This window comes from Phaethon aethereus, assembly GCF_964289735.1.
Source record: "Phaethon aethereus genome assembly, chromosome: 3".
NCBI lineage: Eukaryota > Metazoa > Chordata > Aves > Phaethontiformes > Phaethontidae > Phaethon > Phaethon aethereus.
In genome coordinates this window covers 89,648,547-89,665,811 of record NC_138576.1, presented here as the reverse complement: position 1 = coordinate 89,665,811, position 17,265 = coordinate 89,648,547, and the positions used below count along the sequence as shown (strand labels likewise).

At 43.9% G+C, this 17,265-nt stretch overlaps 1 protein-coding gene across 1 annotated transcript in view; it reads right to left on the bottom strand.

Moving 5' to 3' along the window:
* Window positions 1-211: 211 nt before the first annotated feature.
* Window positions 212-17,265, bottom strand: part of KIF26B (kinesin family member 26B) — a 298,661-nt gene continuing 281,607 nt past the window's right edge. The window contains exons 13-15 of the mRNA XM_081998397.1: window positions 3,943-4,145; window positions 2,429-2,579; window positions 212-860 (exon numbers count right to left, since the gene is read on the bottom strand). Of these exons, the coding sequence (XP_081854523.1) occupies window positions 712-860; window positions 2,429-2,579; window positions 3,943-4,145 (503 nt within the window). The 3' untranslated portion in view covers window positions 212-711. The remainder of the gene's footprint in view (window positions 861-2,428; window positions 2,580-3,942; window positions 4,146-17,265) is intronic.

The window sequence follows — 17,265 nt, the reverse complement described above, 5'->3', positions numbered from 1 at the left end:
ACAGGAGAATGTATAAGCAAACCTTACTAACTGCTAGAAATATTTTTTGTGTCATCTGGGAAAGTTGAATTTCCCTTTGAGTGGGCTTACTCTGGTAACAAGAAAAGACAGTTAACATTTATTCATATGTTGTACTGATTAGGAAATATCTCTACAAACACAAGTTACTTAGAAACAGCAAGTCTGAAATAGGAGAAAACACCAAGAGAAAAACAAGTTGTAAATACATTTCAAAAGTGTGTTTGTTTTTTTCCTTTTTCTTTTCTTGACTAGCACCATCTGTACACAATAAAGTATGAACATAAATGTTTGGATAATAAAGATTTGCAAGGCACTTAAACAGTTTTTTCTGGATAGGTTTTCTTTTAATGAACATCTCAATGGAAGTCCTACAACCACCTTTCCTCCTCCCTCATCTAATGCAGGGAAAGAAGTGTCTTCTGCCAGCAGTTCTTATTTACAGACATGTCCTTAAAGGTTCCTCAAAGTGCTCTTTTAGGCTAAGAGAATCAACAACCTTATATCTCCATTTTTCACGCTCATCCTGGTTTTTTTAATACTACTCTTCTGTATAGTATAGCAAATCTCTCATACACACAGTTGAGACTTGACTCCAACCTTCATCCTCATTCTGTTGTCCTTGGGATGCTATTCAGAAGGGAAAAGGAGGATGGCAGAGATGCACATTGAAATTCTCTTGAGGTTCACACTTTATCGGCGTCTAGAGGTGATGTCAAAACAGGTGATCATCATAAGATGGGCCTTGCAGAAGTTGACACGGTTTTCCAAACGCTCAGTCACACATTCCAGGGCCTCCAGGTATTCCAGAGAATCCAGCTCAAACACCTGCTCCAGATCAACTGTGGGAAAGAAAATACACATAGGAAAAGCAGACAAAACCTAGTGCTGGCTGGTGGGACAGACAGAGCTAATTCAAGTCTTCAAACCCGTCAGTACCGTATATATACATACATATCTCTGGCTTGCCATTGTCATTAAAAGTTGCCTTTTCTGTTTAATGGCTATTAAAATGACACAGCTGATACTGAAAAATACTGTTAAGATTGCTTGGGATGGTTTCTTGAGCAGTATGCTCTGACATCCCCTCCAGAACTGCAGGTGCCTGTTGTTGCACTCCGACACCCTTAAGCAAATGTTGAATGCAAAGCACTGTACTGACTCTCTCACACGTTCTGCTGACCAGGAAGGTATTTAAAGAGGTGCTCTTGCCCTGGGAAAAGTCCTTTGCTGAGTTCAGAACTCAGAGTTAGAAACCAACCTCCAACTTCTTTGCTCCTCACACCTCTCCCTATTCCATGTGATTCTCACTAGACCACTCAAACGTGGCGAGGGAAGGCATACACATCAATCACTCCAAGTCAGGTGCCCGTATGCTGCCAGAGACCAGCTGGCAGTGGCTTCTGTGGAAGCCCAGTGTGAGTTATGTTTGAGCCAGCACTTCTCATCTTATCTGGTCCCTGAGGTCAGTGCCATCCTTGAAGCTTTCCACATTTATCACAGAAGCATCAGAAGCAAATGCATCACACAGTAAGCGGACAGCAATGTATGGCAAATTCTCTGCTCCCTTTAAATCTGTCCTTTTTACGTCTCTTCCATAATAGCATTCCTGAAACATATACTGTGGTTGTTTTGCAGAATGTACCAATCTGGTGTTAACTTACGGCATCTGTCAAAGGAAGAGTTAGGATGCTTTAAGAGAAGACACCAGCCAACCTCCTTTTGCCACCTGCAATTATCCTAAATAAATTGATTTTTTTTCCCCTGGAACTCTTTGATATGAACTTGTCTGCTTGCTAATAATAAAAACTGTTATCAATTACTGCAGTACTCTCTATTTTTTTTTCCTTTGAGGTGTTGAGGTCCTTCTTCATTTGAATGTGAATGCCCTTTAAGCTCTCAGAACTTTACACATCTATAGTTATAAAAAATGGGCCAAATTCATTTTTCATGTGAGCCCACTGGTGCCAAGGGACAAGTTTGCTCCACAGTGTTATTTTGTGGTAGAAGAGCAGATTTATAATATTGCTCATATGTCTGAGTGATCTGAAGCCAAAAAAAAAAAAAAAAAAAAATCTCATTTTCAGGAGCTGTGGACTGAAACGCATGAACGTTAATCTACCAATGGCAATAGTCACCACTACAATGCTGGACCATTTCAACATTCAGCTCTCAGGCAAAAAGGGTTGTTCAGGTCTACTGTCAACATTTAATAAGAATTATAGGGACTAGTTCTAGAACTACAGTCAATCTAAAACTTGCCCTTAGGTCATATGTTGGTTCATTTTAGTTTACAAATACAGTAGCTCACATCTCATTCTTAGCAGACATTTTTGCTCCCCTCCGTCCGTCCCCCATTAAATAAACCAAAGGACACCTATGAGTCCAGGCAATAAACCGACGTCCTTACATTCACTGAGCCATTTATTAGGATCCAGCATCAGGTACTGTTTGGTCACCTCCAGTTCTCTCATTAACCACTCGTACTTGGCCTTGACCTCAGCAATTCTCTGCTGGCGATGCTCCAAGATTTTCAGCTTGGCATTGAAACATATCACCTCCTGCCAACCAGGAAAAAGGAGCAGGGAAGGAATAGGTGATGAGGAGAAGAAATACCCAGATCCATTCAGTCAAATGATCTTCCAATCAATAACACTGACAATGAGCCATTTAGTCTGAAAGTGTATGAATCACTGCATGAAATCATCCATCATCTGTTTTATTTTTATTGCTTTTGTTTGGTTTTGATGTTTTCCATCAGTGAGCTTTGGAGACTTTGCAATGATAGTTAATAATAAACCATAATAATTAATAACAGGCAGCATCTTGAAATCAGATTAACTGTAGCAAAACATTTCTGGTTTTTGTCACCAGAAGTTTGGCTAAGAAAATCTAAGCTCTTGGGAGAAGGGAATCCATTGCTTGCTGTATTAAAATACTAAATACATCTCTGTGTTTGGCACATAAGAAATGCAATAGTCATAAGAGAACTGGTAGCAATATCAAATCTAAAAGACCCTTAAACAAGGGAGTATGTTATGAAAAGCTCTACCAATTCACAATCATTAATAAAGAAGACATATTTTCTGTAAAGATATGGGGCACAGTAACAGCACAGGGTGTGGTGCTGTCTGGAGACACCCAGCCCGGCCTCGCATGACTTCTGAGGGGTGGCAGCCATCAAGATGTGCAGTCAGTGAGCCTATGGTCAGGGCTGTGCTGCCCTCGCTAGCATGGGAGCATTCCCAATACCAGAATTATCCTCCCCCAAGCCTGCGTGAAGGTCTCAACACTATTCTGTCTTCTGCTCTGTAGACAAATCTGCTGTGTGGGTGAAGCGCAGTGGAGCCTTCACCCCAACAAGTGATGTCTTTCTCCATATAAAATCATATCAGAGAACAACATCACAAACAGTCTAATCAAGTGACAGGGGCTAGGAAGTGCCTTAAAATAGTAATAAAGTCTATATCCACCGTTACTCTAACATTGGTGCTATTCCACCAACTTCAGATACTCTTCCCAGTCACACCTCTCAAGAGCTGACCTTTACAGTTCCCTGATCTTTTTGTAAATTTGGAGGCCTGAAGTTGGCAGGAACAACTTTGTTAGAGAGAAGACATTAGCTATCCTGAAAACAATACCATCAAAGCACTTGAGGCACCATTGCTGCCTTGAAAGACAGATGCTGGACCACAGGAACCACCAAGACTATAAGCAAGGGGCAAAAATGCAAGGTGCCAATATGCCTTAGCTGTTACAGAAGAAGGCTTAACTTGAGTCATAACTGCTCTTAAGTGAGATAGTAAGTTTTGCTGCCTGTTGAATTAACCATATACGATACTCCACATTTCTGACTGCATAATCAGAATTCCCCCTCTTACACCCTCCAGGAGGAGGGAGACGGATTAAGTGGATTGCACTCACCTTGTTGTCGCCACCTCGTCGCCGCTGGAGCCTCTCCACATCATCTATCTCATAGACTTTGATCTCAAAGGGCTCCCCCAGCCCCCTCTGCCCACTTCGCAAGGGCCCATCCACCCAGCGGACCCCGGGGCTGTTGGCAGGCTTTCTCGCTGGGGAAGTGGTATCAAGTGATAAAGCTGGAATAAGCCTCCGTCTCTGTGAACCTGCAAATGCAGAAAGTGCCATTTCATGTTAGCGCAGCTATTGCCTCTCCTTTCTGCTCCATCTGCAGAGGTATCTACAAACTATATACATTCAGCCTTCTTACATGCAGAAGGAAACAGAGTGAAAACCCATGGAGGCCATGGAAGTTGGGGTGAGCTGTAGCTGCGACGTGCTGTACCCACACACCATGAGCCAGATCCTCACGTGTTCTTTGGTGCCTGACTCCAGGATTCGATCCTCAGAGGGCATATGTATCCTAAAGTTTCCAGAGCTTGTGCCTGCTTCCCTTTGCTCACGTCTCGGTGTGTACAGGTATGCCAGTGAAGGACCAGAGCAGCAGGTTGGAACTGGTCTAGCTTTGCTTTCCTGTCTCTTTACTGGCTCTTACAGCCTAAGGACAAGCATTAGCCAGCCCCTGCACAGACCGTCTCCAAGGGGAGGTGTGGCTTTGGTTTTCTTTAATCACAGCACAAAAAGCGCTTTGATACTCAAGTTCTTTTGCTATGCTGGAGTTGAGCGCCAGTATACCAACACCTGGCCCTTTGCATAACACCACCGTAGGCTGGCTAAAGCAGTAAAAACACTAGAGAGGACAAAATGCCTACAGTAAGTAGACCCGAGCTTGTTGGTTACCACCAGAGTTACATTAGCCTTGTTCAGTAGAATATTCTTCTAAAACATTCCCCACTTATGCATTTACTGCAGCACGGTGATGGGCAAGAAAGCAGCAAGAATGACAGGCTGGCAGAAGGGTTAGTCACTGTGTCTGCTTCAATACCAGTGCTCGTGCATACCCACCCTGCTTTATAATTCCAGCACAGTGGATGGGAGCACTGCAATAGCTGAAAATGTACCATGGTTGATAAAGCCTATGCTATAGGGAAAGCATCTGCCATATGGGCTGCCAAGTCATGGACTAAGGTAAAGCAAGGGAGAGAAAGTATGTCACTGACCTGATGGCAGCGGTAAGGAAGTTGAGCATATGGTTTGTTGGGAGAAAGAACAGAGACACACACAAAAAATGAAAAGCAAGTGGTTACATTTCCTTGCTTGGTTCAGTACAATCAGAGCAATGGCTGGGTTTAAAAAAAAAAAAAAGTTTTGCAGCTGACAACTCCTGCAGGGAGTCTCCCCTAAGAGACAGCAGGATTAGAAAGGATGGGAGAAACCAGAAACAAAAGCCAGAGCCAGCAAGTTTGAATTAAACTATTAACTGACTCTCTTGGCTGCAAGAACAAAACTTATGACAGCAGGGAAGGGATGCAGAATGATCATGCAGATATTATTTTAAAAGCAAGATAAAATAATTTAGATGAAGCTCCAGCACTGCATTTATTAAAACTTGAATGTAAATAGCTTCAACATGTCTGCCAACTTGGTGTTTCAATGAAAGACAAAAAACCCTCCAAAAATATCTATTGATTGCCTAGTTTTGGGATTTGCAAGTAACAAAGCATCGTCTAGTTTCATTCATGGGAGTCTGTTTCTCTGCTGACTTTGCAAACTATCACATCTTATCCCACTGATTTCTGAGTGCAGCAACCTGTGCTAGAAACCAGCAGTTAGTAACCAGCAAGTAATCCGTAAATGCTAGCTCTAAAATGGATGAGAACGGTCTATCTTGCTGTCTATCTGGAAAGGCTAGTCTACAGAGCTTTTATCTGAATACACCTGAGATAACTCTATGCAAGAAAGGCAGAGCACAGCCAAGGCGGGTAGACAAGACCCCTTTGAACCAAATGGCCTGAGATCTGGACTGCCCATCCTATGATACCTGTCATAGTTGTACTTACTACTCAAACTGCAGCCCAGCAAAAAAGCTCATGCCTGAACAAATGAAGCCTTACAAATACCAGCAAGTAGGAGTTGTTTTAGACCTGTGGTACCAGTCACTGGAGGTCAATGTCAGCATTCACTTACATTGAATGCATTTCAGTTAATTCTAATTTTAATCTCTAGATTAAACTGCCTGCTCGAGAGAAGAATCAGATGTTGATAGAAGGAAAAGCAAGACCTGACCCATTACCACAGCTAAAAAGTGACAACAAGGGAGACACAGTTTGGGAAGGCCCCAACAAACTGCGATGCTAAGGGTGACTCTTGTCCGTGATGCTAGAGAAAGGCAACCAAATGGTGAGAGCAGCTGTGTACTTGAAGGGAGGTGAGGCAGGGTGGCAGACTATTAAATTTTATTACATGCAGGGAGAGATCCTGCAATGGGCTCAGCCCCTCCTGGGAAACGAGCCCTCCACTTGCTTAGATGTGAAGGGCACTGAATACATCCCTGGTGTCACTCAAGACCAAAAGAATTTAGGCATTAGATACATTTTTAAAATACTTTTTAGGCTTTTGGCCATGGTGTCTCACAGCAGCAGTCTTTCAAATTTTGTCTGAGTGTAAAAGAAATCTCTTTCCTATCTTTGCTGCTCAACTTTAGAGACAGCAACACTTACAAGCATCAGATGTGACCTCCTGTCTAACGCAGCCAAGTGCTGCTAATTCTTTTTACTTTGTGCCCTGCATTGATGGTCACATCTCCTTTCATGTCATGCCTACAGACTAGCTCTAGGATTTCAAGGAAGCAGCTGAGCAGACTGGAAATTCCTTCTGTCCAGCTCTCCCCCATGCATGGCTGAACTATGACTAAGGTACTGCCTCTTTCTGTGATGTTTCATTTTCGTCCATTTTTCTTCCCTCTTTCTTTTTTCCCCACTATGGCTGCTAACACCACCTTCTTGTTTAATGGGGCACTTTCAAACCATTCCCGCTGGAAGTACCAACCAGAGCCAAAGCCCAGGTCTGAGACATGCTGGGAATGCAGGCGGTTGGCTCCGATTCACCACGCTATGAGAACAGCGTCAGGCTCTTATTTGGAGCAAAGCAAAACAGATGTCACCAGAGTATGAATTACAGGGATGATGGTAAATGTTTTTGCATTTAGTTCCCATCCATATCCATTTGGCTCAATGAGAAACAGAAGCCTGCGGTCTAGAAGGAGGGTTCCAACCTGAGGCTCCGGCTAATAGCGCTTATCCCTCGGAGATGAGGCAGCGGAGACCACAGGAGCGGCAGGAGACATGGTAACATGAGCTCATTATGGTTTTCGAGCCAGAGCTCGCGCCTGGGTAGCCCGTGGGTTATCACAACAAAGCTCGGCTGCCGGCTCTCGGCGCACCAGGGCGATGCGGCAGGGCAAGGCTGCCCGAGGCGGGCAGACTCGCTGCCGTCTGCCCCGGGGCTCCTCCGGGATGCAGCGGCTGCCTGCGCAGGTCTCCCTGCCCCATCGCAGGGAGTACGCCGGCGTCCGAGGCAGAGAAGAAAGAGGGTTGTCTTTTTATCTGAGCCTTGAATGCTGACTCAGGATGATTTATCTGAGGTTTAGAGTGCTTTGGGGAGAAATGAAGTGAAAGATCTCCTGTATCCTTGCAGTGAGGCAAAGCCGAATCTAGTTTTTTTCTAAACATGCACTGATTTATAGGCTGCTTGTTAGCCCAGGTACAGAAAATAACGGTGTCTTTTGACAGGAGACTCCTGCCACTGACCTCTCCATTTAGCCTCTGTATTTTTCTGATTCCACCTTAATTGGGATCAGTAAGGAGATACAGCCAAAGCAGAGCTTCAGGGTGAGTGTCACAAAGCAGCTGACAGCTTGCTCATCCATATCCACATGCAGACACAACAATTAAGTGTTAAAATGAATACAGTCTTCCATTTACATAGAAAATACTCATTTGAAGTCCCAAATTTATTGGGAGCACTTGATGGGGTTAGGATCTCATCAATTTTGACTGTATAATAAATAAAATTACAGCATATCACTCCTCTGCTTCCCTGCACACATCTTATGAAGGCAGCCATCAGCCTGGGAGCTCGGCAGGTCCCTCCCGCCTCTGCCCCACCGGCTGGGACTGGGGGAGCATGCACCCTGCCCAGCACCTCAGTGAACCGGCCGACCCTCCGGCCACGTAAATGGGATTCATTCCTCCATTAAAAAAAGAAATTTATACCAAAAATCGATCTGAAAGAAATCCTGTAAGCTGAACCTAGGGCAGAATAACAATAGTTTCGTTTATGACCATACAGCATGTAAAGCAACATGCCATTTGCTAAATGTCTTGGAGGATATGATTTTCACTTAGTTTGAATTTATCCAACTCAGAATAACCCCTCTTGAGCCTAACTTGAATATGAATAGTCAGACTATGACACAGCCCTGAAAATGCACAGAATACAAGATTTGCTTTCGCAACAGATCGTTTGCTCTACTTTGAGCTGTAGGTTAAGGTTTGGCCAGGTTAAAATTAAGATAAAGGGAGTAACACAGCAGTGAAGGTGTGCAGTGTGAAAGCAGATCTGGCTGAAGAGTGGCACTGAAGCTACAACATACTTCAGCAAAGATAAGCCCTGAGAAGCCTTAAGGTATTAGAAACACAGACCGAGCCAGCTAAGTATATAAGGGTAACTTTAAGGAGAAGGCGGCTCACTGACCTCATCAAAATTGCCCAACTGCATAAGGATGTGTGCTCATAAAAGTACGTGTTGACCAGGGCAGAAACTCTAAGAGGTCTGGTTTTGCTTAAGTACCGTATATTTTGGAGTGTTCCCCTTAGATTGCTTTCCAAGCACACATTCCAGACTGAGCATCTTTTCCGTGAAAAAGGTAAAGGCAAAAAGTATAAGTGCAAAATCTACATGAAAAGAAGCCTGATACATATCTCTTCAAAGCAGGATACATCTGAATGGGATGCAAAACAACGGCTGTCCTAGAAATTTCAAGGCGTTTCAAACAGAAAATGAAACTGTAACTTGATATATCATAATTTTGGAAGTTTATAGTGTGTGCTCAAAGGCAGGATGTGGAGCCAAAGCTATTCCCCGCTGCACTTGATGTTATGGCAGGTAAAATTGCCTTTCTGTACAGAATCTGTTGTTCAGCATTTTGTTTTTTCTTACTAGAAAGTCTGTCCAAACTCAAGGCGGTTACAAAAACCAATCCTGGCTAAGTAGAGCAGTACCCCTAAGCTCCCACCATTCCTTCTGTGGCTTCATTTCCAAGAAATATGTGCTTCCAGTAGCAATAGCATCAACCTCAAATGTAGCATCAAACTGTTTGCCTACTAGCAAAGATTATCTGTCCTGTTCCCCCTGCTGCTCCTCACTGTCTGACAACGGGGCTCCTGCTTTTTTTGAGTTGAAAACGCAATGCTGTCTTCTCTTCTCATTCCCATTTCCTAATGGGATCTGCCCTCATGAGCAATTGTCCATGACTGAACCAACTCCTCCTCATTCCTTTGACCTCCTTTCTCCTAGTTTATTTTGTAGTGCACTTTCCCCAGTGCAGAGCACATAGCTATTCGCTCCTTGGATTTTCACACAGTTTGCACAGTTCCCCTCATGATTACTGAAGACATTGCCAATGCTTTCAAGAGGAAGGCCCCTCTGATGGTGTGGAGACTACCAGAAGTATTTAGGGTACCCACCTTGAGGTCAGTACTACAAACACCAAAGAATTCAGGCATTTATTGCCAGAAAATCTAAACAGCATTTGCTCATCCTGGCAACTCAGATTACATAGGAAGGACCATGTTGCACCTGAACACCTGGAATAGGAAATGCTGACAGCATCCATCATTCAGAAGAAAATCTTCTATGTCCACCTCATTGTAAAATAATTCAGGCCATATTCTGTGTTGACTTATATGCAATCCTGCTGTTGTGAATCAGTAAGGAGTACAAGGACATTTGAGGCTAGAAACCACTGCTTGTTGTACATAGGAATAAAGCAACCCTTGTTTATAATCTTCCATCCATACCTATACTAGATATGTTGCTTCTGTACTGGTACAAGGAACATGCTGAGGTACAGCCTACTCCTAATATTTTTCTTAGGAGAGAGAAATGAATTTCAATTAATTTATTAACTTTGCTTCCTGAATTACTGTCTCACTTTAAAAGGAGCTTTTCAGAGCAGTTTAGAGCTGGTGAATGAGCACTGCTGAAATCAGATCAGGAAGCACCCCTCCTGCAGCATGGCAGGTTGACAAGTAATCTGGGAGACGCTCCAGGGAAGATACACATCACAGGGGGTGAGTTTTCAGCACCCACGATCCCTAGCAAAAACCAACCAATTCTAAATAATTACCTCACTTCAGGCTGGATTTTGGTTTAACAGGTGTTGTGGTATTGTTTAAGGAGCTGGTTATTGTTACCACAGTACTGCACTAAATATCTGCGCCAATATCTTGGGCAGCAAAGGCAGAGGCTGGAGGGGGAAAGGGCTCTGCAGCCAAGGCATCAGCTCCCAACCGGACAGTGGTGGAGGCATTCCAGTGAGCTAATTCTGTGGCAGTGTCAGGAGCAGGTTTTATTTACACCCAGCCTAATGGTGTGCGACTCAGTCATGCATGTTACATGGAGCCTTCACCGTGCACAATAGCCTGCTGCCATTTCCTCTATTAAATCACTCCTATGTTCATGTGGCTGAAAGCGCAGTGCTGGCATGCCGTAGTCAAGCGTGTAAAAAATGATTACTCTGATCCCTTTCAACACAGATTTGCTGCATGAAATGGCCTGGCTTTGACCTGGGAAAATCAATGCTGTTGTTTTAATGGACAAAAAAAAAATTGGAGCTGAAGACCACACTTCCCCTCCCTCTGCTCCCCCCAGGGCTGTCCAGCCAGCAGTCACATGCATAAAGTGGTCACCTGCATGCAAACAGCTTTCCCCTGTATAATTCTAAACCACCTTTGTCATGGTAAAGGTATAATGCGGGATATCAATTAGCTACCATCATGTGTAAGCAAGTTAAAATAGAAACGCTGGAGATGCCCCACGGCTTTGTGATACAAAGGGCAATTTTCAGCTCCCGACACTGTGCCTTAGGCAGTCTAAACATGAACCAAATTCCTTTTCACTTGGATTCAACAAGAAAAGCTCAGACTCTTTTTGTTGGTGTTTTGTTTCATCATTATCATTTTGGCCACGTTTCAAAACGTGATGCTTTGCAATATTGGTTGGAGATGGGCTTTCATAATTTACAGCCCGCGCATTCAGCCTCTGGCTTACTCTGCTGCTTTCATAGGCAGGGCTAAGTGCTTCCAGAGAGTGAATACGTTCGAACATGGAGTTTCCAGGGCTTTCCAGGAACCTCTAAATCTCCATCTTTAAAACCATCCCACCAGTGAAACCCAGAGCACACAAGTAAGAGAGAAAAATGGACTCTAATTGTAGATAATTGTTGTCATGTCTTAACAGTCTCTCTTTTTATTAAAGTGTTTAAAATCATGTAGCAATTTGCTCTGCTTTGGTGGTGAAACTTCGTACTGAGAAAATGCTGCAAGGAGTCATGAAACCTTACTGCAAAAGCCATGAAATGCTGCAGGAGGAATCTTCAATTATCTCTAGTCAGATAGGTTCTCTGTGCAAAGAAGATTAAAGCATGTGCACAAACACACACACACACACACACACGCATGCCAGTCCTATCTTGGACTGACAAGAGCAGGGTCTGGCAAATGCTGAGATACACAACTGCAACTCAGGGCACAGGCTGAAACTTCAGGAAGTCGCATTTGGAAACCTTAATTTTTTCCCCAGTCTCGTTTCTACTTGGCCTTATTTTCAATAGCATGCCTTAGATTTTTGTTTTCTCATGCTCACCGGTAACATTCTGGAGGTCTGAACTGTCCCAGACTGACCCAACTTGAAAGGACTTTACAGGTAAGGACTTTCTCCCCTAAGCCTCAGCTCTTTGACCGTCTCCTTCCTTTCCACAGCTTCCTCTTGCGCCCGAGTCCTGGGTCTTCGCCCCCGTGAGTGGGTCTGTGCACACCAGCCAAGGGGCAGCGGTGCCCACCGGCACGTTAGAGCTGCTGCGTGCCTGCAGCTCCCCCAGGCCTGTTTGGGCCACAGAGTGCTGCCCCCAGTGTTCCACCCTGCCGGCACCGGTCCCACCACCAGTAAAGCTCCAGGCTCAGACCCAGCTCCAAAAAACCTCAGCTAGAGAAATCAAAGGAGACACTCCTTGGCAGAGGTCCGTCCCGTCTTGGCAGAGAGCTGCAAGCAGTGATAGACAGCAGCCCTTAGGTCTAACTCAGTGTCACATGGGATGGGGACTCTCTTAGGCACCCAACGCTATTCCCAAAAGGAACAGGAAAGAAAACAGCCTCAGGAAGGTCTCTGTGGTCTCCATGAAAAACCTCGTCTATCATTAATTGTCTCAGAGCTCCTCCTGTTCTGCTGTCCCCAGGGAAGGTCTCCTTACAGGCAGCTCTGAAACATTGTAAGGGACAGGAATCAGTAAATAACATCTGTAGGAGAGGGCAGTAAAAGGCAGAAACGAGGCATTCGTGCACTTTACATGAGAATGCCAACAGGGCCTGGCTTTACTGGGTAAACCTTGTTAAAGCCTGGGCTCTTGCTTTGCTGTTAGCTCACAGTGGGCAGGACATGGAGCTAGCACCAAAGCTGCATCTCTGACATCGTCCAGTCATGTTTTGCATCGAAAATTATTTTAAAGTAATGTCCATGTACATCCAAACTAAACTAGGGAAAAGGTGCTAAAAACCAAAGCAGAAGACCAAAAAGCAGATAGGTAACGCTTGCGATATAAGGACCCTGCTGTTACTTTTTCACACCACCATTATCTAGTTTTATGAGCTGGTAAGCAGAGAACAGCGAAATTACACGAGTTGCCCAAGGTGATACAGGGAACCAGCAGCACATGGGAGAATACAACAGAGAACTTACAAGTCCTAATTTGCCACCCTGCCCGCCTCCCTCTCATACCTGTTGTGTTCCCGGGATACAAATACGGCTTTGGTAAAACGCAGCTCAGTCGCAAGGCATTTCCTGATCTCATACGGAAATACAGACCATAAAAGCAGCCTTATCATTGCCTTTCCATGGAGCAGCACTGGGCCATTGCACCTGAAATTTCTGAGGAATTAAACGATAATATCTAATTGCTGCTAGTGAGGATGGTAGAAACTGTGCCCTAACACTTCAGTGCCCTGCTCAAGCCAGCCCTGCCTGCCCAAGAGAGGGGAGACTAGAGCCAGAAATACGGCTGAGATCCCATTGCTTCTTACAGGGGAAGGGCTAATGGAGCGAGCGAAGAAATCGGAGAAAACATAGTTGCACGGATTCTTGTGGGCAGAGAGGGAGGAAGGGCCTGCACAAAAAATAACAAAGGAAACCCTCCTCTCCACTGCTCAGCAAGGGCAGGGGAAGATGCGCGGCCAAGTCGGTTGGGGCTGAGGTTGGGAGTCAAGGGTGCCTGCAATTTAACCCTGACCTGGCTCTCAGCTGTGGGCACGGGGCAAGCCAGTAAAGTTCTCTGCCTCCGCTTCTCCATCTGTAAAATGGGGTCCGGAATAATACTTACACCACAGGGTGGACTAAAGAGCAGCTGTACAAAGCTCTGAAATGTACACCCGTAGGTCAGGGGTAAATAGCGCTGTTTCTGCCATGAGCAGTCACTTTGGGGCAATACATGCTGACATTATGTTATAGGACCAACGTTAAATGCTAGAAAGATGGGAATGTTTATTAAATGGATAGGTCAGCTTCAGGGAAAAGGCTTATGTGCTTCATGATGTAAACACATGATTTCTCAATAGGTACCAGAATGCAAGAGGCAAATATATTTTTTTTAATTTTCTTTTAATTTTGTACACACAATACTGGACTGTCTGTGAACTGTACAGGTACCCAGGCAGAGCCCAAAATTTAACCCAAGGCTCACACTGAAGGGTATGAACTAGCTTTATCTTTCAAATGCTGTCAATGTAGGTCTGATGCTTCATGTATGACATCCAGGGCAGATGCACCTACACATACAAATAATGCACTTAAGAGCATGAAAGACAAGATCTTAATCTCAAGAAAAAAATTATGTCTCTCCAATGTGTCAGAACTTCAAAAGTAATTGTGAGACCTGACAGGGCTGCTGGTGATTCTCTTAAAGACTCTTTATAGCTACTCTTACAGGGGCCTTGGGCTGATTCATGTTGATCGTGTCTGACAGCTAGCATTTCTGTTAATAATAATCATAAATAAAGTGGACAAGGTTGCCTGACCTGAAATGAGCATATCTATAGTGCCATATCCATTACAGCACAGTGGATCTGTGACCGCAAGTTAGGAAAGGTCCAATGCTCTTGACACTATGTATTAAAATAATATCTGTCTTTTAAGAGCCCAGAACCTTTGTTTGCTATCTTTTTCATTAAAAAGTGTTCCTTAAGAGAGAACATTCACAGCAGAACAGACCTATAGAAAGGAGATACTACAGAGGATGAACGATTGCAAACCTTTGCGCTTTTTTTTTGTTTATTATGCAATAAAAATATATTTGTGAACAGCTCAATTCTCCCTTACATCTCAGCTCCTCCTTCATGTTCTCCTGCATTGAAGTCATAATCCTGGGTTTATGCCATCATAAATCTGCTGACATGTGAAAAATTATACTATTATCAAACACATCAAAACAGAATTATGATTTCACTGCTGCAGGACCAAATGTAAACAGGAGCTGGCTTATAAGAAAGTGAAGCCTTATTAATTTCTGGGCAGCGGGTTGCTGCTAGAGATATGGAAAGTAGTAAAGTTTTTGGTTTTTTTTAATTTGCGTAAAACCCCTGGTTGTACGTAAACAGAAATACAAGTCATTCTAAACAATACAGGAATTGCTTGCTGATATACGGAATCACTCTCAAAAGTAAAGTACCAGAGATGATACACTCAGAACCTCTCCATGTCAGGTGACAGGCTGAATTAAGAGAGAAGCTTTGTAAATTACTTTGAGGGAGGTCTATGGGCCAGGCTACGCTGAGCCCACCGGGGAAGGCAACTTCCAGGGACACAGGCCCTCCACTGAAAATCTCCCCCCGGAGATTCAGGTCCAGCAACAGGTAGATATCTGCAACACTGCTGACCGAGGAGAGAGGAACTCACTCACACAAGAAATTAGAATAAAGAGATTAATCTGTCGGCCAGCCAAAAAAGCTGTATTTGGTGAAAAAGACAGGTCAGATGTTACAGAGCAGTAAAAAAGCGGCAAAGCTTAGACTCCCCATGCTCCCCACTAAGGAAAGGTTCCTGCTTGCCCCCTCGCTCACTGCCTTTGCGTACCTGTAAAGCACGAGAAACCAGTGTCACTGCTCTGCCAGGTAGGCTCAAGGCTCATGGAAAAGCCTCTTCTCTCCAGGTGTGTCTTCCAGACTGCTACAAGAGCAACCTGAAACCTGAGTCTCAAACAGTCCTCTCTTCATAACTCCCTTTTCATGGCCACGGACACAACGTTCAGTCCTACACAGGGGTTACTGAGAGCCAAACTTGTGAGCCAAAATAAAACCCTGGTATAAAACACAACACACAGATCTGAAGCTCTTCTATAATTACAACACAAAGACAATGTTTTTCTCACTCATATCTCCACCCTTGTCCAGCCTCCAATATGCTGTCACATCACAACTTTCAAAATGAAACAACTAGTTTTATGAGCATCAGAGTAAACAAATCCTGGTCTCCTGCTGATTTAGGTTTGGGTTGAACTCTGGCGTCTAAAGAATCCGCAGGCTCTGGCCTGCAGCTTTTCTCAGAGTATTTTTTTAAAGCATCTCTCCTAGGGAAGGGGGGGATGTTCTCTAGTGTCCACTAAGGATAAATCTACATTGCCATTTTCTCTCTGTTCCTTCATCTGCACAGTTGTCTGTTTTCACAGAACTTGATAAATTTTTGCATCTAAACGTCCTGTGGAAAAGTCCATATTATACGGGCAGCTTCTCCACAACACACAATCCAGTTGTCAGTATACACCCACAAATGCCATTTCTGTGGACAGCTTTGTTTTCTTTTTCCACAACATATAAATCATCCTTCTTTTTCTTGCAAGTTACTATTAAAAAGTTTATATTTGAAACGAGCTATTAGAGAAACAGCTCCTCAGAAAGAGGAAAATAAATTTATTACCACATAAACTGAAGGGATAGGAAAGAGGTTTTCTCACAGGATGCAAAGTTAACTTGAGAAAGATTATTTCATCACTTGGTCTGTTCTTGCACTGTGTAGAGTGATCACTTTCAGATGCATTCTCTGAACAGGTACAATCAGCCATGCACTTATGGAGATGGCTTTAATAGCAGCAACTATTGTATTTACATCTGTGCTGCACGTGGCTTCCTGCTACCACAGTCAAGAGCATAAAGAAAGGGAGAGTTATGCATTGCTCAGTTCGTTTGCTGCAAATGAATCCCAGAGGTGAGCATCCCAGCAAGTGGAATGCCTGGTGAATTAGGAACTCTATGAGAATAACACATTCTGGACAGCCAGTGCTACTGTAGGATAAGCAGCCACTGATATCTCACACACCTGTGCACGCCAGTTCCAATGCCAATGTGCATTTTTTCCAAAAGTAGGTTAGGCAGGACTCACACTTCAGGTTGGGAAAACAGCACCCAGGAAAAAGGTGAAGTGACCAGCTGATGGATGCTCCACATCCCTGTTCCTGCAATTCTCTGAAACTCATTCTGGTGGGAAGATATACCAGCTGCAACTGCACAGACCCTTGGTATGACCCAGGAGGTTCTTGCTATCTGATTAGAAAGTCCTGACGTAGTGTGAAAGCTACTGGGGATTATATCTGAACAAAGATGAAGTCTTTCTGATCCTTTCTATGATCACTAAAAAGGTTTCAGATTTGCAAGTGCTTCAGTGCAGTAGTTCCCAAATAGTATCATTAATATAATGTAGTGTCTGTTTTCAATAAATTACTGGGAAAAGTAACTCACAAGTTAAAAAAACAAGAGCCTCGGAGGCAGGATAACATCTTTCAAGGGGCATGGGCACAACTTTGTTCCATCTTCTAGGTGGGAAGAAGGAACTCGGTGGTGGTTTCAGCTGTGAGGCATCTCGCACCTTTGGACATCCAGAGCACACAAGGAGCAAAAGTGGGCTCACAACAGATACTGCTATTCAGAAAGACTCTGATCTTGTGCTGGTGAAACATGTGCATACCAAGAGAGGAGTCTATGCCCAACGTGCTTAAGAATAAGTTACAGTTCACTGCCTCATAAAGGCATCTTTCTGGAATCAAATCAAAAGAATATTTGTATAAAT